General features: G+C 57.0%; 1 protein-coding gene across 1 annotated transcript; it reads left to right on the top strand.

Annotated features, from left to right (window-relative positions):
- Positions 1 to 9,947: 9,947 nt before the first annotated feature.
- Positions 9,948 to 12,935, top strand: RETN (resistin). The gene is made up of 4 exons (XM_006132041.4): positions 9,948 to 10,087; positions 11,628 to 11,763; positions 12,254 to 12,331; positions 12,688 to 12,935. The coding sequence occupies exons 2-4, from the start codon at positions 11,646 to 11,648 to the stop codon at positions 12,819 to 12,821; spliced, it is 330 nt and encodes a 109-aa protein (XP_006132103.2). The 5' UTR covers positions 9,948 to 10,087; positions 11,628 to 11,645; the 3' UTR covers positions 12,822 to 12,935.
- Positions 12,936 to 22,177: the final 9,242 nt, after the last annotated feature.

Consider the following 22,177-nt stretch of genomic DNA (forward strand, 5'->3'; position numbering starts at 1 on the left):
ATCGCAAATGCGGGCTGAGGATGTAAGTTGGGGGTTTTCGGCCCCTTCCGCACTTACAAAAATGGTTGTAAGTGCGAGGGGTTGGAACTCGGGTGGTCGCATGTCGGCAGATTCCTGTAAAAGAATAAAATACAAGACCCAAAGAGGGGATGTAACCCCCCCCATAAAAGCACAGGTACCTGGTGCTGCAACAGTGCCAGCATTGGTACCAGGCAAATGTCCCAGGAAACAGAATTCCACAGTTGGGGGCCAAGGCTGACAAGGCCCTGCGCCGCATAGATGTTAATCTTATCTAAGGTTGCCAGATGGTTTCAATAAAAATACCGGACACACTTGACATGGCATCACAATGTACATGACATCTTAGTTAGAAAATACCGGACATTTTTATTTTCTTATTTCTATTTTCTCATTTTATTTATTAATTATATCTGGATTCAGCTTCAGCCTTTTCCACTTCATTCAGTTCATCACCACCTCCAGATACAGGTTCAGACTGGTCACCGCCACACCTGGATCCCATGTCACAGAGAAATAGAATCAGAGAATCATAGAACACTAGAACTGGAAGGGACCTCGAGAGGTCATCAAGTCCAGTCCCTCCCCTGATGGCAGGGCCAAGCACTCTCTGATCACCCCTGATAGGTGTCTGTCTAAGCTGTTCTTAAATATTTCCAGTGATGGAGATTCCACAACCCCCCTAGGCAATTTATTCCAGTGTTTAACCATCCTGACAGGCAGGAAGTTTTTCCTAGTGTGCAACCTGGACGTGACTAATCTTGACTGCAAAGTGCTTTGCAACACGTCACAGTGGGCTGCCGAGGGCTCCTCTATTTCATCCTGAGGGCCAGGCTGTAAGAGGCCCTGCGCCACTGGAAACAATTCGTCGGACGGCCCTGGGCAGATGTGACACGGACGGAGAAGTAACTTTTCTTCACCGTCAGCACCGCCACAGAATAGACTCGCAATCTGGCTCTAACCTGCAATTGATGGGACTCGGCTCCATTTCTCCTCCAGCGGCGCGCTAGCCGCCACAAAGCCCATTTTGCTGCCTGCAACTCCCCAGAAAACCAGGGAGTAAACTTGACTCAACTAGCCAAAAAAGGGCACTAAGGCGCAATCATGTCAATGGCCTGAACGACCTCGATACTCCATATATCGACCAGGGCAGTGACAGGACCACTAGCCCAAATGGCCCAACAAGCCCTTAGGGGTCTCAGGAAATCTTCCGGATCCATCAGCCTCCGAGGGCGACCATCTTAATTGGTCCCCTGCATCTGTGGAGGGGAAGATTAGCAAATAGTCTATGCTTGACCAGATAGTGATTGGTCCATGAGAAAGGGTGTGTAACTATATCCCTTATCCCCAAATCTCTACCACCGGAGATAAGGAGACAAAGGGGAGGCTGTGCTGCAGCTGGAGGTGCAATTAATTTGCTAGGATGAGCTCAGTAAAAACAGCAGCGCAGCAAAGGAGGGGCAGCGGGTGAGAGGGCCCCGTGCAGGTACGCTGGGTCCTGGACAGGCTCATATCTCCTTTCCCAGGCTCTTGGCCAGGGAGCTCAGTCGGTCCCTGCACTGGCTGTGTGTGGAGGGAGCTGGCAGAGATGGGACGTGGCATCGGCAGGAATCGGCACCGTGTGGCACTGGGTAGGGAGGGCAGATGAAATCAGCGCCCAGCATTCTGCGCTCCCTCCCAGTGCTGGCCTGAGCTCCAGCCAGAGGGACCCACAGAACAGCCTGTTTGTGCAGCACAGGCCGCCGGACGTCACCCAGTGTCCCTCATGGTCACATCCAGGTGCCACCGGGGCTCCCGCAAGGCAGGGAAGAGGCCTGAGAGTCCCAGCAGCGACCTATGCTCCAGGCTGCAGGAGAAACGAAGCCCCAAGGTCCCTGCCAAGCCCTTGGGGGAGCTTCCTTCACAACCCCAAACCGGGGTCAAGTGACCCTGAAGGTGGGAGCAAGAGCCACCGGCCATGGACTGTGGTGCTGCCCTCCCAACCCTGGGGGTTACGGGCTCGAGGACTCACTGCACGAATCATAGATGGTCCCCCCGTAGCAACTAGCCTCACTTAGCCCCAGAGAGCTCGCAGTCCAAAGAGATAAAAGGCTAGAGGGGAAACTGAGGCAGAGTGACTGGTGCAAGGTCACCCAGCAGGGCAGAGGCATGGCAGGGAACAGAGTCTCAACCACTAGACCACACTGTCTCCAGACAGGGAAAGGAAAGATGAGGCAGGGCCTTCCACGGGTCACATGGGCAGGTATTGCCGGCCTGACAGAGGGTGTCTAGTTACTGCTGTTCTTGCTGTTAAACAAATAGCCCCAGAGGTAAGATCGAAGTGTGGCAATAGGAACCCTGCAGCCGAGCAGGAAATGGGGCCCAGGACTCTCAGCCCCCTGCTCTGACCTCGTGACAAAGGGGAGTGTTCTGTAATATTTCCGTGTGTCTGCACGTGCCTCGGTTTCTTTCTGCGCATTGCCAGTGGGTGCAGTAGGGGCCAAGCAGGAGCCATGGGTCACTTGTTGCCTGGGGTGGAAGGGACGTGGCACCACAGGACTGGCTGAAATTGACCCATGTCAACGGAGGGTCCGGAACCGGTGGGATGCCACACTCTGAATAACTGGCCCCTGGGAGAGGAGGCCGATGTCCTGGGAGGTGGCTGGAGGCAGCCAGAGACAGGACCCAACGTGGATTCCAGGCCGGGTGGTGCATTGATGTGGCCAGGATGGTCGGGGTCTTAGCCTCCGTGCGAACCTGGGGACTTCCCGGGCTGGGTGTCCAGGCTGTGGGTGTCACTGAGAATCATTGTCCCGGTGCTCTGGGCCCTAAGGGGTGGACATGTCCCTGCCCAGGCGTCTGTCTCAGCTGGAGCCCTAAGGCCAGGGAGGACATGGGGCCCTGCGTGAGGGGGGAGCTGGCCCACCACAAGCCCTCCGTCCAGGGACTGTTTAAGAGTGGGGCATAGCACAGATCCCGGGGCCCGTGACAGGGGCTCACGCCTCTTGCAGAGCTGGGACTGGAGCCCAGGCACCCTGACTCCCAGCCCCCCGCTCTACAGCAATAGACACAGGTGCCTCCCCTCCCAGAACCAGCATGGACCCAGGATCCACTCCCAGAGCTAGGGCAGAGAACCCAGGAGTCCTGCGCTGACCAGCAGCCCCACCTTGGCACGGGGCAAATCCCAGGAGCAGAAGCCTGCAGGGGAGCTCAGCTGGGACTAGACCTGCTGGGAGGTGCTGAGGGAGGGCTCCCCAGAGCCCCCTTCCCTAGTGCTGCATTCAGGGGTCTCATGGACACTGCCTGGGCTCCTGCTGGGTGTGGAGGCTGAACACACCCCTCCCCCACCCCAAGGAACAATCCTTCCAGTGTCCCCAGCCCCGGGCAACCCCACACCCAGCCCACTCCCTCAGCAAACAGACGTCACCAGAGCAGCCCCGGACTGGTTGGTGCAGACGTGGCAGCCTCTCCCGAGGGGACCCTGTGGAAACTGACACACGCCGCCCCCCAGGGACCTGGGAAAAGAAAACCCTCCCCCCAGCCCCCAGCCAGCCTTCCTCTGTGAAAACACAGAGAAGTATTTGGGGAGCAGGCACAGGGCTGGCTCCTGGGAACATGCAGCCACCCCACAAATCATCTCCATACACACACATCTCCTCGTCTCCCTGCCCAGGGCTGGCCTTGCCATGAGGCGAACTAGGCGGCCGCCTCAGGTGCCAGACTGTGTGTGTGTGTGTGTGGGGGGGGGAGGCGCCACTGCGACCCAGAGTGTAGAAAATTGGGTCTGCTGCTGGTGCAGGTGTAGTCTCTCTGCTCTAGATATTTGGTGCAGAGTTGGGTCCTGCCGTGAGGGCAGGGGACTGGACTCGATGACTCTCGAGGTCCCTTCCAGTCCTGGGGTACGTCTAGACTACATGTCTCTGTCGCCAGAGGCATGTAGATTAGGCTACCAGACATAGGAAAATGAAGCGGCGATTTAAATAATCGCCGCTTCATTTAAATTTACATGGCTGCCGCGCTGAGCCGACAAGCAGCTGATCAGCTGTTTGTCGGCTCAGCGCGATAGTCTGGACGCTCCCCTGCCGACATCAAAGGTATTTGTCGACCACCCAGGTAGGACTCCTGGGATGAGGTTTACCTGGGTGGTCGACAAATACCTTTGATGTCGGCAGGGGAGCGTCCAGACTATCGCGCTGAGCCGACAAACAGCTGATCAGCTGCTTGTCGGCTCAGCGCGGCAGCCATGTAAATTTAAATGAAGCGGCGATTATTTAAATCGCCGCTTCATTTTCCTATGTCTGGTAGCCTAATCTACATGCCTCTGGCGACAGAGGCATGTAGTCTAGACGTACCCCTAGTGTCCTATGATTCTATGATTAGATGCCCAGAGATGGGGGAGCGCTGTGCTGGGGGAAGGAGGGCACAAGAGACATAACAGGCAGGCAGGAGAAAAGGGGGTGGGGAGCATCATTTGAGCTCCCCGCCTCAGGTGCCAAAATGTCGTGGGCCGCCCTGTCCCTGCTCGGCGGCTGTGAGCACCTTGGCTCTTGGCGTGTCCCGTACAGCGCATGCCTACCACGCAGAGCTAAACCTGCCGTGCTGCTGTGCCTGTGGCAGAGCCTGGCCCTGCCCCTTGCAGGTGAATCTCCAGTGCACCCTGCTCTGCTCTGCGCTGTCCCAGAGCCCTGGAGAGCCCTGGGCCAGCCCCCAGGGCAAGCGGGCTGCTCCGTGCAGAGACCCACATGCTGTAGTTTCAGCTCTGCTGGTGCTGGCAGGGGCGTGGACTAAAACCACAGCACCAGCCCCCTGACGCCAACTCGGGCCAGCAGCTCCACAGGGCTAGTGGCACAAGGGGCCTGTAACAGGGAAGCCACGTGACCACGCCCCCCCCCTTTCACCTGCGGGAAAACGAACCGGCCTGCTTGCAGCCCATGCTCTACCCAGGCACGCAAGGCCAAGCCTGTGGTACAGTGGCTGCTCCCTCAGGGGTTTCAAGGGTAAACCCCACTTTGTCAGATGCATGGCAATGTACCCAAGGGAGGGTTTTACTCACGGAAGCTCATGCCCAAACAGATCTCGTGTCTAAGGTGCCACAGGACTCCTCGTGGTTTTTAGAGCTACCAGTGATGCTGGCCATGGTGAAGTGCAATACACAAGCACATGCTGGAAGGCTGCCTGGCTTGGTGTATTACACAAGCACACACTGGAAGGGTGACTGGCTCTAATACGCGAGCACAGGCTGGAAGGCTGCTGGGCTTCTCTCTCAAGCCAAGGTTACGCAACCAGTGAGGAGGGGCGGGGGATGGCGGGAGGGAGGCATAAGGAACTCTAAGCAATAAGGGTATGTCTACATTACAAAGGTAATTTGAACTCACAGCTGTTAGTTCGAATTAACTTTCATAGGGGCTAGTTCGAATTTAAATCGAACTAGCGGAGCGCTTAATTCGAACTAGGTAAACCTCATTGTACGAGCAGTAACGCCTAGTTCGAATTAAGCAGTTTGAATTAAGGGCTGTGTAGCCACTTAATTCGAACTAGTTAGAGGCTACCCCTTCCCAGCTTGCCCTGGTGGCCACTCTGGGCCAAACCAGGGAAACTCTTCTGCCCTCCTCTCGGCCCCGGAGCCTTTAAAGGGGCACGGTCAGGCTACAGTGCTTGTGACAGTTGCAAGCCTGCCAGCACCCAGCCAGCAGACCCTGCACCTGGCACGGCATGAGCCAGCCACCCGCTGCCACCCAGCCCTCCACCTCTTCCCGGGACCAGGCTGGCGGCTCCCAGGAGCCTGCCCAAGGCCACAAGAGGCGGGCACCCGCCTGGTCTAGTGCAGAGATCATGGACCTCATCGATGTTTGGGGGGAGGCCTCCAATGTCCACGACCTCCGCACTAGGCACAGGAATGCGGCCGTCTAGGGCAGGAGAGCTGCCAGCCTGGCCACCAAAGGCCACATGTGAACCCAGGAGCAGGTTTGCATGAAAATCAAGTTGGTCCAGTGAGACCCCAGACCCTGAGCTTAGAACATAAGAACATAAGAATGGCCGTACTGGGTCAGACCAAAGGTCCATCTAGCCCAGTAGCCTGTCTGGTCCATCTAGGTCCATCTAGCCCAGTAGCCGACAGCGGCCAACACCAGGTACCACCGGAGGGGATGGACTGAAGACAATGACCAAGCAATTTTTCTTGTGCCATCCATCTCCAGCCTTCCACAAACAGAGGCCAGGGACACCGTTCCTACCCCCTGGCTAATAGCACTCCATGGACTCAACCTCCATGAATTTATCTAACTTCTCTTTAAACTCTGTTAGGGTATGTCTACACTACCCTCCTAATTCGAAATAGGAGGGTAATGTAGGCATACCGCAATTACAAATGAAGCCCGGGATTTGAATTTCCCGGGCTTCATTTGCATAAAGCCGGCCGGCGCCATTTTTAAATGCCGGCAGTTCGAACCCCGTGCCGCGTGTAGCCGCGCGGCACGGGGTTCGAACTGCCGGCATTTAAAAATGGCGCCGGCCGGCTTTATGCAAATGAAGCCCGGGAAATTCAAATCCTGGGCTTCATTTGTAATTGTGGTATGCCTACATTACCCTCCTATTTCGAATTAGGAGGGTAGTGTAGACATACCCTCATAGTTCTAGCCTTCACAGCCTCCTGTGGCAAGGAGTTCCACAGGTTGACTATGTGCTGTGTGAAGAAGAACTTTTGCTTATTAGTTTGAAGCCTGCTACCCATCAATTTCATTTGGTGTCCTCTAGTCCTTATATTATGGGAACCAATGAAGAACTTTTCTTTATGCACCCTCTCCACGCCATTCATGCTTTTATAGACCTCTATCATATCCCCCCTCAGTCTCCTCTTTTCTAAGCTGAAAAGTCCCAGTCTCTTTAGCCTCTCTTCATATGGGACCTGTTCCAAACCCCTGATCAATTTAGGTGCCCTTTTCGGAACCCTTTCCAAGGCCAAAATATCTTTTCTGGGGTGAGGAGATCACATCTGTACACAGTGCTGAAAATACAGCGTACCATAGTTTGATACTTCCCCTCCTCCTTTTTCCCCTGGCTTCTCCCTTCCAGCTCCCTCCTCCCAGGTTTCCCCCTCCCCTTTCCCACCTTCTCTCTTCCCCTCTCCCACTTCCTTTTCCCAGTCTCCCCAGAGGTTAATTCCCCCCCCCCCAGTTTTGTTCAATAAAGAGAGTTTCTATTTTTGAACACATGTGTCCTTTATTTTGTACATCAGGAAGGGGGGCTAGGGAGGGGTAAGTGGAAGGAGGTGAGGGAGGAATGGGGAGTTTTTAGGTCTAGATGCACTAGTTTGAATTAGCTTAGTTCGAAATTCAAATTAAGTTAGTTCGAATTAGTGCTGTAGTGTAGACATACCCTTATTTCAAAACAGCTATTTTGAATTTGGCGTTATTCCTCGTGGAATGAGGTCTACCAAATTCGAAATAAACACTCCGCTATTTCAAATTAATTTTGAATAGTGGTTTGGCTGTGTAGACGCTTGTAAAGTTATTTTGAAATAACGTTGCTGTGTAGACATACCCCAGGGGTCCTATTCTATGCTCAGGGCTAATGATTCCTTGTCTTCTTTTGCTTCTTCTCAGTTTGCTGAGTTTTCTGCGATTAGCCCGTACGCAGAGGGGAATGAGGTTTAGACAGTTATGGCCTAGCCCTTGTTCCCGTCCTGTCCCCAGCCTCAATGATCTTGGGAACTTTAATAACTGACCGTAGGTGACGGTGCTATTGAATGGCAGGTTGGTATCCCGCAACAAAGCTAGCAGGCAAGATTCACTCCTGGATGCAGGGGCCAACCTGGCCTGTATCCCTGAGATCTGGCTGGGAAGGGAGGGAGGTGTTAACCTCTCCCAGTTCTGCCCATCTGGGTTCTTGGTCCAGCAACAGCCTGGACTTGACAGTTGGGCAGGGGGAGAAGGTGGGGGGGGCAATTGTCTATCAGGAGACCATCTCACTGGCCAGGGCCCTGGTCCAAGAGGTGCTAGATTTGAGTGTTTGTACCTGGTGTTGGGTGGCCGGGATAGGTTGGGTGTTCTGCTGGTGTACGGCCCGCCTCACTGCATGACAGATGCTCTGCTCAAGCCGAGGTGGTCTCGGATGTGGCGTTGAGGACCCCAAGGCCTTTGGTCTTGGGGGACTTTAATATTCACCAGAGTCCTGTCTGGTCTGGCTCGAGACTTGATGGCCACCATGACCACCTTAAGACTATCCCAAGAAACTGCCCCCATGCGTGTGGCAGGGCATACACTCAATCTAGTCTTTTGGACTAAGGAAAAAGCATGTGCTTGTGTATTAGAGCCAGTCACCCTTCCAGCGTGTGCTTGTGTATTACACCAAGCCAGTCACCCTTCCAGTGTGTGCTTGTGTATTACACCAAGCCAGTCACCCTTCCAGTGTGTGCTTGTGTATTATACCAAGCCAGTCACCCTTCCAGTGTGTGCTTGTGTATTACACCAAGCCAGGCAGCCCTCCAGTGTGTGCTTTGTTGACATGGGTCAGTTTCAGCCAGTCCTGTGGTGCCTCATTCCTTCCACCCCAGGCAACTAGTGACACATGGCTCCTGCTTGGCCTCTTCTGCACCCACTGTCATTGCATGGAGGGAAACCGAGGCATGTGCAGGCATATGGAAAATTACAGAACATTCCCCTTCCTCACGAGGTTAGAGCAGGGGGCTGGGAGTCCTGGGCCCCATTTCCTGCTCGGCTGCAGGGTTCCTATTGCCACACTTCGATCTTACCTCTCGGGGCTATTTGTTTAACAGCAAGAACAGCAGTAACTAGACACCCTCTGTCAGGCCGGCAATACCTGCCCATGTGACCTGTGGAAGGCCCTGCCTCATCTTTCCTTTCCCTGTCTGGAGACAGTGTGGTCTAGTGGTTGGGACTCTGTTCCCTGTCGTGCCTCTTCCCTGCTGGGTGACCTTGCACCAGTCACTTCCCCGCTCTCTGCCTCAGTTTACCCTCTAGCCTTTTATCTCTTTGGACTGCCAGTTCTCTGGGGCTAGGTGAGGCTAGTTGCTACTGGGGGACCATCCATGATTCGTGCAGTGAGGCCTCGAGGCTGAAACCCGCAGGGTTGGGAGGGCGGCACCACAGTCCATGGCTGGTGGCTCTTGCTCCCACGTTCAGGGTTGTGAAGGAAGCTCCCCCAAGGGCTTGGCAGGGACCTTGGGGCTTTGCTTCTCCTGCAGCCTGGAGCGTGGGTCGCTGCTGGGACTCTCGGGCCTCTTCCCTGCCTTGCGGGGGCCCCGGTGGCACCTGGATGTGACCATGAGGGACACTGGGTGACGTCTGGCGGCCGGTGCTGCACAAACAGGCTGTTCTGAGGGTCCCTCTGGCTGGAGCTCAGGCCAGCACTGGGAGGGAGTGCAGAATGGTGAGCACTGATTTCATCTGCCCTCTCTACACAGCACCACACGGTGCCGATTCCTGCCGATGCCACGTCCCATCTCTGCCAGCTCCCTCCACACGCAGCCAGTGCAGGGACCAACTGAGCTCCCTGGCCAAGAGCCCGGGAGATGAGATGGGCTGGCCAGGCAAATATGATCCTGTCCGGGACCCAGCGTATCCGCACGGGGCCCTCTCACCCGCTGCCCCTCCCTTGCTGTGCTGCTGTTTTTACTGTGCTCCTGACAGCAAATTAATTGCACCTCCAGCTGCAGCACAGCCTCCCCTTTGTCTCTTAATCTCCAAACCCAGGGCAGTCGTGCCTTCCAGGTGCCCCTTTACAAGCCTGGGGAATTCCCACCCGGGGGAGCCCCAGGCTGGCCAGGCCCTTGGAGACAGAGCCCATGCTGGCGTAACGCAGCCAAGATCCTGGAGTTACACCAGGGGAGATTTTGACCCTGGCACTGAGCACCTGGCAAGGGGCTGAGCAAACAGGGAAGTTGCAAAAGAAATGTTCTTTGTCAGGCACAGCCCTGGAGTTTCCCCACAATTGTGGGCCGGGGGAGTCAACGAGCAACCTGGAGAAGCAGCCAATGGGGCGGCAGATTTTGCCACCTCACCCCCAGGAGGCTCCTATTTAACAGGGCAGCTTGTGAAGTGGGGAGCAGAATCTTGCAAGGTTGCACCGGAAGGTGAGTTTGCTCCATTGGACGGGTGGGATTCTCCAGGGCTGTGGGACAGGTTGTGCGGAACGACTGCTGTTTGTACCCAGCTCCCATGGGTGTACCCAGCTCCCTGTGACGTAACCAGCATGGCTGTGGTGGGACTGTCAGCGGCTCTCAAAACCGATGGAGTTAATCTGGTTCCAAGCACGGTGGGGAGGTTCTTAATCCAGTGGGAATGGAACTCTTGTCCGTTTAGCCAGGAATCGGCTCCGGAGAAAGTTTAAAAGAGCAACTAAGGGATCCAGGAGCCAGGGTGAGGTGCCTATGTGCAGCTCCAGATGCTTAATGCCTTTGGCCATCTGGCCTTTAGGAGCCTCATCTCATTGAAAGTCAATTGGGCTACGTCTACACTGGCCCCTTCTCCGGAATAGCCATGCTAATTTAGAACTTTGGAATAGGGAAATCCGCGGGGGATTTAAATATCCCCTGCGGGATTTAAATCAACATGGCCGCCGCTTTTTTTCCGGCTTGGGGAAAAGCCGGAAAAGAGCGTCCAGACTGGCGCGATCCTCCGGAATAAAGCCCTATTCCGGAGGATCTCTTATTCCTACTTTCTGGACGCTCTTTTCCAAGCCGGAAAAAAAGCGGCGGCCATGTTGATTTAAATCCCGCGGGGGATATTTAAATCCCCCACGGATTTCCCTATTCCAAAGTTCTAAATTAGCATGCCTATTCCGGAGAAGGCGCCAGTGTAGACGTAGCCTTGGAGTTAGAATCCTAAGTCACTTGAAAACGGATACCTGTAAAATGTATCAATGCACATTTGGTTTTAAACCTGTTCAGGGCTGGGCTAAACCCAGTTTTACACCAGTTTCACAGTATTGATGACTGAAAACTGGTCTCTCAAATGCTTTATAGCTGCATCACCCCAGGCGGGCGCGGTGCAAACTAGCTGGGTCTTTACCGGTTACCTTTGTGGGAAAACGGTGCATGTCAGTTTAGTTGAAATCGGTCCCTTAGCAAATGGTGGTTCCCTTTGAGCACGGCACGGCTTTCACCAGGCTAGTTTACAGTCCTGCCCAGGGCGAAATAGCTGCAGCACGGAGCAGAGACGAGACACTGTGGGGAGGACTTCAATGTTTTGGGAAGGGTTGGGGGGCAGATCTCTAAGGAGCTAATTCAAAAGGTGTAAACCTTTCATGGGAACCCCCTCCAGGGTATGTGCGTGAACATGCACACGGTCCCCGCTGGCACTGTAAGGATGGGGGTGCCATTCCAGCCCTCCCCAAAAACCCCCCTTTCCATCCTGCCTGCCTCTCACTCACCCACCCCTGTCAGTCTCCTGCCCAAACCCTTCCTCTTTTCTCCTGTTACATTCCCCTCCCCTCTGTAGCCCTTCCAGCCTCCAACATGCCCTGCACCCTTGGGCCTGCCTGCCCCGCCTCCCCCAATTCTCACCCCCCTTCCCTGGCACTACAGTTTCCCTCGGGCCTGTGCCCCTCTGCTGCCTCGTGGCTGCTCAGTGCCTGCCCTGGGGCTCATGCGCTGGCCGTGTCTCTGCCCGCAGGTGGCTCTGCCCAGCGTGATGAAGGCTGCCGTGTTCCTGCTGCTCGCCCTCCTGGTGCCCGCATGGCACGCGGGGGCTCAGTGTATCATTGACAACGTGGTGGATCTGAAGGTGCAGGCAGCGATTAGCTCCATAGGTAACTGTCCGGGGCACCCGTGGGCGCCTCTCCCAGGGATGGGACTTTGCAGCGAAAGGTGCAGCTCTGCTCCGAGCCCCAGCCTGGGCGGGGGAGCTGGCTCCACAATGCGCCGTGTGCCGGGAGCTGCCCAAGCTGCCATTTCCCATCTAACCGGCTCCTTGACACTCTGCTGCACCTGTCTCCCCAGCCCCCTCAGCTTTGGCTTTTGGGAGTCCCTGGCGACGCTGCACGCGGACAGAGCAGCATTCTCTGTGCCCCACGCTGTGTCCATGGCTCACGTGGTTTCTGCTGCCACCTCTGAGCTGGTGGCTTGGGGCTTTGATGGGAGCAGAAGAGGCTCCGGGGGTCCCAGGTTTGAGCCCTGCACCTGATGACCCACCCGGGTCAGCTCTCTCACTGCATAGTCCAGCCGGGCTCCCAGCCAGCGTGTGACTGGACCCCCTGGGGGAACGGGGCAGCTCCCACAGCTCTGCCTCTTGCCTTGCAGTGTCCACCACCCTGGCCAAAGCCAAGCTCCTCTGCCAGGATGTCTCGGCGCGTGGGGCCCTTGTCACCTGCCCAACAGGTAAGAGCACTTTCCTGGGTGCCCTGCAGGCCAAGGGGGGGCCTGGAGCACTGAGCCCCCTGGGCACCCTGGCTGGGTGTGGAGCTGGGACGGGGTGGATCACCAGCCTGCCTGGGCGGGGCCTCCTGCATGTGTTGCCCGCTGCCTGGAGCAAGGGTTCGCATGACTCCTGAGTCCCTGGGGCAGCGGATGTGCGGAGCAGGGACCCCTCGGCCAGGCCCTGGACGGCCTCCGCGGCCCCTCTCGTGTACTCAGGAGCTTGGCGCCACAGGGACATGCCCTGGGTGTGGGGGAGGAGCACAGGGCCCCACAACTCCCATCCTGCCTCAGTAACCCTCCCCACCTCTCCCCCACAGACTACAAGCCCACGGGCTGCGCCTGCGGAATGGGCTGCGGCTCCTGGGACATCCGCTCCGACTCCACCTGCCACTGCCAGTGCGGCGGCATCGACTGGACGGCCGCACGCTGCTGCAAGATAGGGCTGCAGTGATGCCAAGCCGAGCCCCACAGGCCTGCTGCCCCATGGCGGCCTGCCCTGCCCCGAGCCCCGTCCCGTCCGTCACGCCGGGAATAAACTTGAATGGGTCTGTGGAGGCTGCTCCGGCTCCGGCTCCCTTCTTCCCTGCAGGCCCTGGGACTCGGGGCCGGAACCCCGGGCAGGGGGTACAACTCCAATTCCCCAGGGAGGCCTCTGTCCCAGGCCAGGCCAGCTGCCCCTGCTGGCAGCTCCCCGATCGCTGTGGGGGTCCTGACAGGGAACTCCCCCTCCCCTCCCACGGGTGCTTCAGCTTCCCTGGCCTCAGGGGCTGCCGTGCTGGTGTCTCTCATGCCCCATTTCCCAGGCACTGGCTCCCTTACCCCTTGCCAGAAGTGGAGCCTCACGGCCCCTCCATCTTAGGCCCCAGGCCCAATACTGACCCCCAAGGGGGGGCCCTCCTTCTCCAGAGCGGCCCGACAGCATGGGCTGTCTGGGTTCCCCCAGGGCCAGGAGCGCACTGACCCTGCGCCCAGGATCCAGCCCCCTGCACCTCACTGAACAGAGCCCAGATTGGGAGCGACCAGCCCCTGCCCCGCGCTGCTCGCGAGCTCACCCGTCCCATGGGAGTCGCTCGGGGCCGGTGTGAGTCCAGGGAGCTGGACCCCTCACCTCTTCGGGGCCCTTCAGCAGCTGCGGGGGGGGGAAGGGGGGAAAGGCCTGACCTAGATCCACCCCTGCCTCTCCCAGCCCAGCTGTCACCTGCCTCAACTGCCCTGGGCATCCCAGCCCGTGGGCCCAGCCCAGCCCTCCCCGGACAGCACCCTGGGAGCCGGGCCATTGGCTAGCGCCCGTCGGGGCCTCAGCCCTTTGCCTCGGGCCCCGAGCGTCCCTGCAGCAGAGAGTGGCGGGTCCCACCAGCCACAGGCAGCTTGCACGGAACGAGACAGCCAGTCCGTCCCCTCGTCCTGCAGCTCCCCCGCGGCTGCCCTCCCCTGCCTGGGCTCACACCGCCGGGGGTGCCTGCTGGTCACGGCCCGCGGGCCCAGGCAATGTGGGGGTGGAGCCGATTGCCCTAGGCATGGTGGGTGGGAAAGAGGCTGCGTCCTTCGCTCCCCCAGAGCTCCCCCGGCAGCCACCTGGGAACCGCCTGCTCCCTGCTGGGCCAGGGCAGGGGATCTGGCCCCATTGACTCCCCAGCAGGGATCTGGTCCGTGGGTCTGCCCCACACTCTGCTATAAGGGTGTGACACACAGGGTGGGTCCCGGGGCACAGCCTGGATCAGGGTCATGAAACCCAGCTGCCCCCCATCTCCCAAGGCTGGGCCAGGACCCAAAGGCCACAGAGCCATGGGACAAGTCTGGCCCTAGCCACCTGAGCTCAGCCGGGGCCGGGCAGCAGCACAGATTGAGCTGCCTGGGGGCGGGCAGGGAGCTGGCAGGCTCAGGGACCAGACCAGAGACTCTCAAGGGCTTCACAGGAACAAGCACAAAGCAGGAGGGTGCTTGAAACCAGCACCCAGGGATATTGTGCGGACACGGCCTCCCCGCCCCCCTGCTCGCACTTGCGCTGAGCAGGGCGGCAGATTGATTTCTGAGTCTCTGTATGAGCCTTAACTACGCCAAATAGCCCATCGCCCATCTATTATCCTGCTGCCCCCCGTACTGCCCTGTCCACCCCCTACACCCTGTACTGCCCTGTCCACCCCCCTGCACCCCGTACCGCCCTGTCCACCCCCCTGCACCCCGTACCACCCTGTCCAGCCTCTACACCCCGTACCGCCCTGTCCACCCCCCTGCACCCCGTACCACCCTGCCCAGCCTCTACACCCCGTACCGCCCTGTCCAGCCTCTACACCCCGTACCACCCTACCCAGCCTCTACACCCCGTACCGCCCTGTCCACCTCCCTCCACTCCATATCGTTCTGTTCATCCACCTACACCCTGTATCGCCCTATCTGCCCACTTACACCCCCATATCGCACTATACATCCCCCTACATCCTGTATCATCCTATCCGCCCCCTACACCTCATATCGCCCTATCCACCTCTCTCCACTCCATATTGTTCTATTCATCCACCTACACCCTGTATTGCCCTATCTGCCCACCTAAACCCCCCATATCGCACTATTCATTCCTCTACACCCTGTGTCACCCTATCCACCCCCTACACCCTCTGTATCGCACTATCCATTCCTCTACATCCAGTACTTCCCTATCTGCCCCCCCACATCCCGTATTGCCCTATCCGTCCCTCTACACACCCCATATCACACTATCCATCCCCCTAAACCCCGTATCGTCCTATCCACCCTCCTACACACCCTGTATCACTTTATCTGTTCCCCTACACACCTGTATCCCTCTATCCATCACCCCTCACCACATCTATCTATCTATCTATCTATCTATCTATCTATCTATCTATCTATCTATCTATCTATCTATCTATCTATCTATCTATCTATCTATCTATCTATCTATCTATCTATCTATCATCTCCATTTCTGCCCCACTCTGGCCCTTGTCCCTCCCCAGTGGTGCAGTGGTGTGTTGGGGTCAGCCCCACCCAGATCAGTGGGGTATGGACCTGGCCATTGGAACACGTCTCTGGCACCAGGCTGTGCTGTGGCCGTGCTGCTTCGCATCTGAGGCTTGGGCAGACTCCACCAACCAAGCCGGGCTGGCCCTGGTCAGCGCAGGGATGGGTGAGCTGCCTGGAGAACGGAAGCTCAGTTCAGGAGTCTGGTTCCTGCAGTGCCCGGAGGCTCGGTGCTGCAGGGGAGGGCTCAGTAGGGGCACTCTGCCTGGGCAGCCCATGCTGCCCGAATGCCCCAGCCCTAGGGGATGCAGAACTCCAGGGAGCGGAGCTGGGAGGTCGGAAGGGGGCACTTCATGCCCCTCCCAACTGCTCTCCAGGAGAACACTGCTGCGGCCCCCCGCCTGTCCTCCCCCCCTCCCGCTTCAGCTTCTGCGGCACACGGACAAGGGCCAGAGTGTGGCCTGGTTCTCATCTGCCTGCACGTGCTCTGCCCAGAGATCCGGCATCCCACCCCTCTGATCTGAGGCAGCTCACATAGCTGCTTGTGGGAGAGGCGGTGTGGTGTGTGTGTCCGTGCAGTGTGTGTGTGTGTGTTTGTGTGGTGTGTGTGTGTCAGTGCGGTGTGTGTGTGTGTCCATGCAGTGTGTGTGTCTATGCAGGGGGTGTGTGTGTCCGTGTGGTGTGTGTGTGTGTCCATGCAGTGTGTGTGTCTATGCAGGGGGTGTGTGTGTCCGTGCGGTGTGTGTGTGTGTCCATGCAGTGTGTGTGTCTATGCAGGGGGTGTGTGTGTGTGTCCGTGCGGTGTGTGTGTGTGTGTGTCCATGCAGTGTGTGTGTCCATGCAGTGTGTGTGTCTATGCAGGGGGTGTGTGTGTGTGTCCGTGCGGTGTGTGTGTGTGTGTGTCCATGCAGTGTGTGTGTCTATGCAGGGGGTGTGTGTGTCCGTGCGGTGTGTGTGTGTGTCCATGCAGTGTGTGTGTCTATGCAGGGGGTGTGTGTGTCCGTGCGGTGTGTGTGTGTGTCCATGCAGTGTGTGTGTCTATGCAGGGTGTGTGTGTGTGTGTCCGTGTGGTGTGTGTGTGTGTGTGTGTCCATGCAGTGTGTGTGTCCATGCAGTGTGTGTGTCTATGCAGGGGGTGTGTGTGTGTGTCCGTGCGGTGTGTGTGTGTGTGTGTCCATGCAGTGTGTGTGTCTATGCAGGGGGTGTGTGTGTCCGTGCGGTGTGTGTGCATGTGCCCTATTCACTCCCCCTGCCCCCTGCAGAGCCCCAGCCCCCCCAGCTCTGCAGCAGCCTGGGCAGCAAATCGCGCTTTCGTAAGCGCCGTTATCTGCCAGCACAAGGCTCCGTCCTTTGTTCTGCCAGGAGCGGCTGGCAGCTGAGATGTGATTAGCCCCTCACAGCAAGAACAAAGCCTTCCCAGGAGGGGGGACCATTGTCTCTGTCCCCGCATTCATGGCTGACGCAGCAGGGCCACGTCAGCCCACTCAGCCCACAGTAATAGCCCGGTAACTGTCTCTGGCCAGGCTGTGGTGGCGCTCAGCCTGCCGAAGGACAGGCGTTTGCAGCTCTCGCCTCTGCTGGGTGGAGCCCGTCTGCTGTTGGCAGGGCCTGGCTGGGCTCCTAGCAGCCCTTGGGCTGACTTTGGTCCAGGCCTCAGGCCTTGGGCTGGGCCCAGGTGTCAGGCTCTGCCGACTCCAGGGGTATTTGGGACTTGGGGCGCGCTACCAGCTGCTGCAGCCCTCACTGCTCGCAGCCTCTCTCCTCCCAAAGGGGGCAGTTCTCGCCACCTCAGCCTGTGGCCATTTGCAGACCCCTTTGTCGCTATGGATACGGCCCTTTGCTGGGGACCCCTTAGACACAGGCCCACAGCTTGAGACCCGCTGCTCTCAGAGACTCTCCGACAGGGCAGCGGCTCTCAAACGTTAGCAGCCTGAGGACCCCTGTTTTCATCTTCAGTTTTTTGTGGACCCCCACGTCCTGCTTCCATGCTCATTCCCACTCCACTCCTTTCCCTGTGGCACCCCCGTCGCCCTGCCTCTTCCCCGCTTCTTTCTGCCCCTCCCCTGAATGGCCCTTCGCTGTCCCCCGCGTCTCCTGCACACTATAGAAAGGCAGGAGGTACTGGGAAGGCGGGAGAGGCATTGATCAGCAGGCCCGGTGGACCCCCTGGAGTACCCTCTCAGACCCCCAGGGATCCATGGACCCCAGTATGAGAAGCACTGAGACGGAGGACGCAGACTTGAACCCCAGAAACGAACCATCTCACAGTGCTCAAAACTTTCTCTTGAGCAATGCAAGCTCATGAATGCGTGCGCCCTTTTTTCAAGGGGCAGGGGACGTGCACCAGCCTTTGTAATCTGAGCAGCTTCCCCAAGGACATTAGACAGGCGCACTGGGAAGGATAAAGCATCACAGTAAGTTTAGCGCCTCTAGAAGGATGGATTTGAGGGGCTAAGTGGTCCTGGCATGGACGAGACGAGGTGATTACATAAGAAATAACAAGTAAGCCTGTAATCTAAATCCTAAATGATAGCAGCCTAAGCCGGATCGGAATCAAACTGGTTTTCTCACCTACAGGATGTTAGAGGCAGAATTTAGTTCACAGTCAGCGGCCTCCCACACAAAAGAAGTTCCCCGCCTCTGAGGTAGACAAAGCCTCAGGAATGGTTAGGAGGGTTGCACCAGGAGAGCATATTTTCCTTATTGGGCCATCAACACATGGCCGGCTAGTCCTGACTCAAATCTGTCTGGTGTGTGTGAGCTGCTCCTTTGTACCAGTGAAAGGCCAGCTGCGGCTCAGCCTTTTCCCCAGGAATTGAATTGGAGGGAGAAGGTGTACGGGGTGTGTGTGTCAAGATCAATGAGCCTGTGAGGGAAAAGGGGGTAGCACAGGGGTCTCCAACCTTTTTAAGCACGAGATCACTTTTTGAATTTAAGTGCAATCCAAGATCTACCTCAAACCCAAACACCCTTGCCTTGCCTCCTCTGTGCCACTTCTCCGACGCCCGCCCCTGCTCCCTCCCTCCTCTCTCACTTTCACCAGGCAGGGGCAGTGGGTTGGGGTGTAGGCTCTGGTCTTGGATTAAGGGATTTGCAGAGTGAGGGAGGCTCTGAGCTGATCTTAGGGCAGGTAGTTGGGGTGCCGGAGGGGGTTCTAGGTGCAGACTCTGACAGGGCATTTGGATGCAGGGGTGCTCGGGGCAAGGACGGGAGCTTGGGGCACAGGAGGGCGTTCATGACTGGGGAGGATTTCGAGATGTGGGTAACAACTGGGCCCTGCTTAGCCCAGGTGGCTCTTGGTTGGTGGTTCAGTGGGCTAAGGCAGGCTCACCCCTGCCCTGGCCCTAAAGCAGCCCGCAAACTCCCTCCCAAGTCCTGATCTGCCCCCTCTCTGCTCTGTGGAGATAGGATAGAGGGTGGGAGAGGAGGCACCTTTGACATCAGTGCCCCTCTTCTCCCTCCCCTGCCCTGCACAGAAAGCAGGAGGCTCCTGGGATGGGGAGAGGCAGCTCCAATGCAAAGGGCAGATGTGCAGCAGCCGGGGGAGGGGCAGCTGGTGTACCTGCACTTGATCACTGGTTGGTGATCACTGGGGTAGTATAAGAAATGCAAAGCAGTGCACATTGGAAAGCACAATCTCAACGAGACATACAAAATGTTGGGGTGTAAATGAGCTGTCCCCACTCAAGAGAGAGATCTTGGCGTCACGTGGATAGTTCTCTGCAAATATCCACTCCATGTGCAGCGGCAGTCAGAAAAAGCTGTTGAGAGCTGTTAAGAAAGGCGAGACAGAAGATATAATAAAACCACTATATAAATCCATGGGACACTCACATCTTGAATACTGTGCACAGTCTGCTCACTCCCGCCCCAATATATTGGAATCGGAAAAGGTCCAGAGACAGGCTGCTAAAATGATTATCGGTTTGGAACGGGGAGAGATTAAAATGACTGGGACTTCTCAGCTTGGAAAGGAGACAACTAAGTGTAGCTACAATAGAGGTCTATAAAATCTTGACTGGTGGGAAGAAAGTGAATCAGGAAATGTTATTTAATCCTTCACATAGCACAAGAACCAGGAGGAATCCTGTGGTACCTTAAAGATTAACAGCTTTATTTGGACATAAGTTTTCATGGGTGAAACTCACTTCGTCAGGCTGCAGGACTCCTTGGCTGTGTCTAGAGTGGCCAGTTTTTCCGGAAAATCAGCCGCTTTTCTGGAAAAACTTGCCAGCTGTGTAGACTGTGTAGACTGGCTGCTTGAATTTCCGCAAAAGCACGGACCTCCTACTGTAAGAAATCAGTGCTTCTTGCGGAAATACTATTCTGCTCCCGTTCAGGCAAAAGTCCCTTTTGCGCAAAGTTTTTGCGCAAAAGGGCCAGTGTAGACAGCTCAGATTTGATTTCTGCAAAAAAGCCCTGATCGCGAAAATGGCCATCAGGGCTTTTTTGCGGAAAAGCACATCTAGATTGGCACAGACGCTTTTCCGTAAAAAGTGCTTTTGCGGAAAAGCGTCCGTGCCAATCTAGACGCTCTGTTCTGAAAATGCTTTTAACGGAAAACTTTTCAGTTAAAAGCATTTCCGGAAAATCATGCCAATCTAGACGCAGCCCTTGTTTTTGCGGATACAGGCTAACACAGCTACCCCTGGGATCAGAACTGGGGCTCCCCAAATGAAATATCAACCACCATCCAAACCTGATCACTTGTGCAACACCATGATGTTACTAGCTGACACTTGAGGGGAGGTGTTGGGGAATTTCATGACAGGGGAGATCTGGGGAAAGCCCTGCTGTGGGTATCTCCCAGGCTCACAGCAGAGGCACAGGTTCTAGCCTACCGTACAATGGCAATGTGTATAATTTTACAGGATAGTGATGGTCCGCAGATCAGGACTTCTCAAATGATGCCTCCCAAGTCATCTTTGTCCAGAACAGATCCCTGTCCAAGGGGGAGATGTGCAAGGTGGCACTCTGAGGTACCCCTAGCTGCACTAGCTCTTCCCCACAATGTATTTCTAGAGCTGTCAGGTCTCCTCTCAGCCTTTTGCTAGGCCACACAACAGGAGCCGAGCCCTCTCAAAGCACATGGGGGTGAGGGGAGAGATTGCAGCTGGAGCTGGCGCACCCGAGTGAGCTTCCATCTAGCTTGCTCGGGTGCGGGAGCAGTGAAACCCCAGAGATGTGGGCAGCAGCAAGGGCCAGCTGCCCGTGTGTTACCCAGGGGTCTTTACAGCTCATGTTGACACTCTCACCAGTACCCGAGCTAGCTAGGCCCAAGCTGGTGCGGGTCTGTCTACACCAGCCTGCAGTGGAGCCAGGCAGGGCATCTCCCCCGGAGCTGGAGCTGAGCTGTACCTCTACAGTCCTGCTGACTCACGCCTGTTAAGGCTTTGCAGTGTCCCAGCTCCAGAACACCCTTCAAGCCAGCAAACCACCCCCACAGATGGGTTTGCTTCAAATTCCTGCTGAGTTTATGACTCAAATGAGCTTGTGGGCCAGTGTTTCCGGCACAAAGGCGTTTTACACAGCAGCCTGGGAGAGACTGTATTCTCCTACCTGTTCTATCTAAATCCTAGCAACAGCTGGGACTGGGCCTGGGTGAAAGGGGGGGGGGGGGAGTCTAACTGGCAGCGCCAAGTGGGGGCTGTTGTGCTCAGGTCACTCATCTCCACACAGAGCAGGCGGGTTACCCTAGCTCAGGTAGTAAAAACCATGACACTCTGTGGCCAGGGAAGCTGCAGGGGAAACTGAGTCAGGGCTGAGTGTTGACGTGGTAGTCATCCGAGCCAGGGAAATGGAGGCTGCTAAGGGGCACCGAGGACATACAATACCTGCCAGAGGCTGGGGAAAGCTCAGGGTAAGAGTGAAGCCCTGCTCTAGCGGATGCAGAAGGAGCTGTGGAACTATCTGATGGTCTGTGAAAATGTAACTGGCACTGATGGGGAGGCAGAGGAGATGCCGCTCACCCCAGCTCAGTGTGTGAGAGGGACCCGAATCCTGACCCACTCCCTGCAGCACAGCACCCCAGGGGTCAGAACTGACTGCGAGGGGAGAGGCCCCTAGTGAGCCTTCCCTGCCCTGCAGCCTGCAGCACAGCGCCCCCTGCTGAGCTTTCCCTGCCCAGCTCCCTGCAGCACAGCGCCCCCTGCTGAGCCTCCTCTGCCCTGCTGCCTGCAGCACAGCGCCCCCTACTGAGCCTCTCTGCCCTGCTCCCTGCAGCACAGCGCCCCCTACTGAGCCTCCTCCGCCCTGCTGCCTGCAGCACAGCGCCCCCTACTGAGCCTCTCTGCCCTGCTCCCTGCAGCACAGCGCCCCCTACTGAGCCTCCTCTGCCCTGCTGCCTGCAGCACAGCGCCCCCTGCTGAGCCTCCTCTGCCCTGCTCCCTGCAGCACAGCGCCCCCTACTGAGCCTCCTCTGCCCTGCTCCCTGCAGCACAGCGCCCCCTGTGCCACATTGGGTCACCTTTCTCCCATTGCTATGCCCTTGCAGCACCAAGCACAACAAGCAGCAGATTTCGGACGGCGTCTCCAGGTGCTTCCACACTGAGAGGAGTGTTTGCCCTTCTCTAATTGGATGGAGACACCGGGCCCAATGGGCCATGCAGCCGAAGGCTTGTGTTCTAAAAGCCGAAGTCTGTTCCAGTCCATCAGCTTTTAACACTTCGATTCCCCTTTGTAAAGCTCCCAGCCTTTGGCCACTGCCCTGTGCCAGCCAAGCTGGATGTCCCTGTGTCACCAACGTGCGGCAGTGAAAGGGAAAGAATTGAATTCCTGCATGAGGAGCGTGTGATATAAAAACCCTCTCCCCAAAGATAAAGTCCTA

This window comes from Pelodiscus sinensis, chromosome 19 (assembly GCF_049634645.1).
Source record: "Pelodiscus sinensis isolate JC-2024 chromosome 19, ASM4963464v1, whole genome shotgun sequence".
NCBI classification, from domain to species: Eukaryota; Metazoa; Chordata; order Testudines; family Trionychidae; genus Pelodiscus; species Pelodiscus sinensis.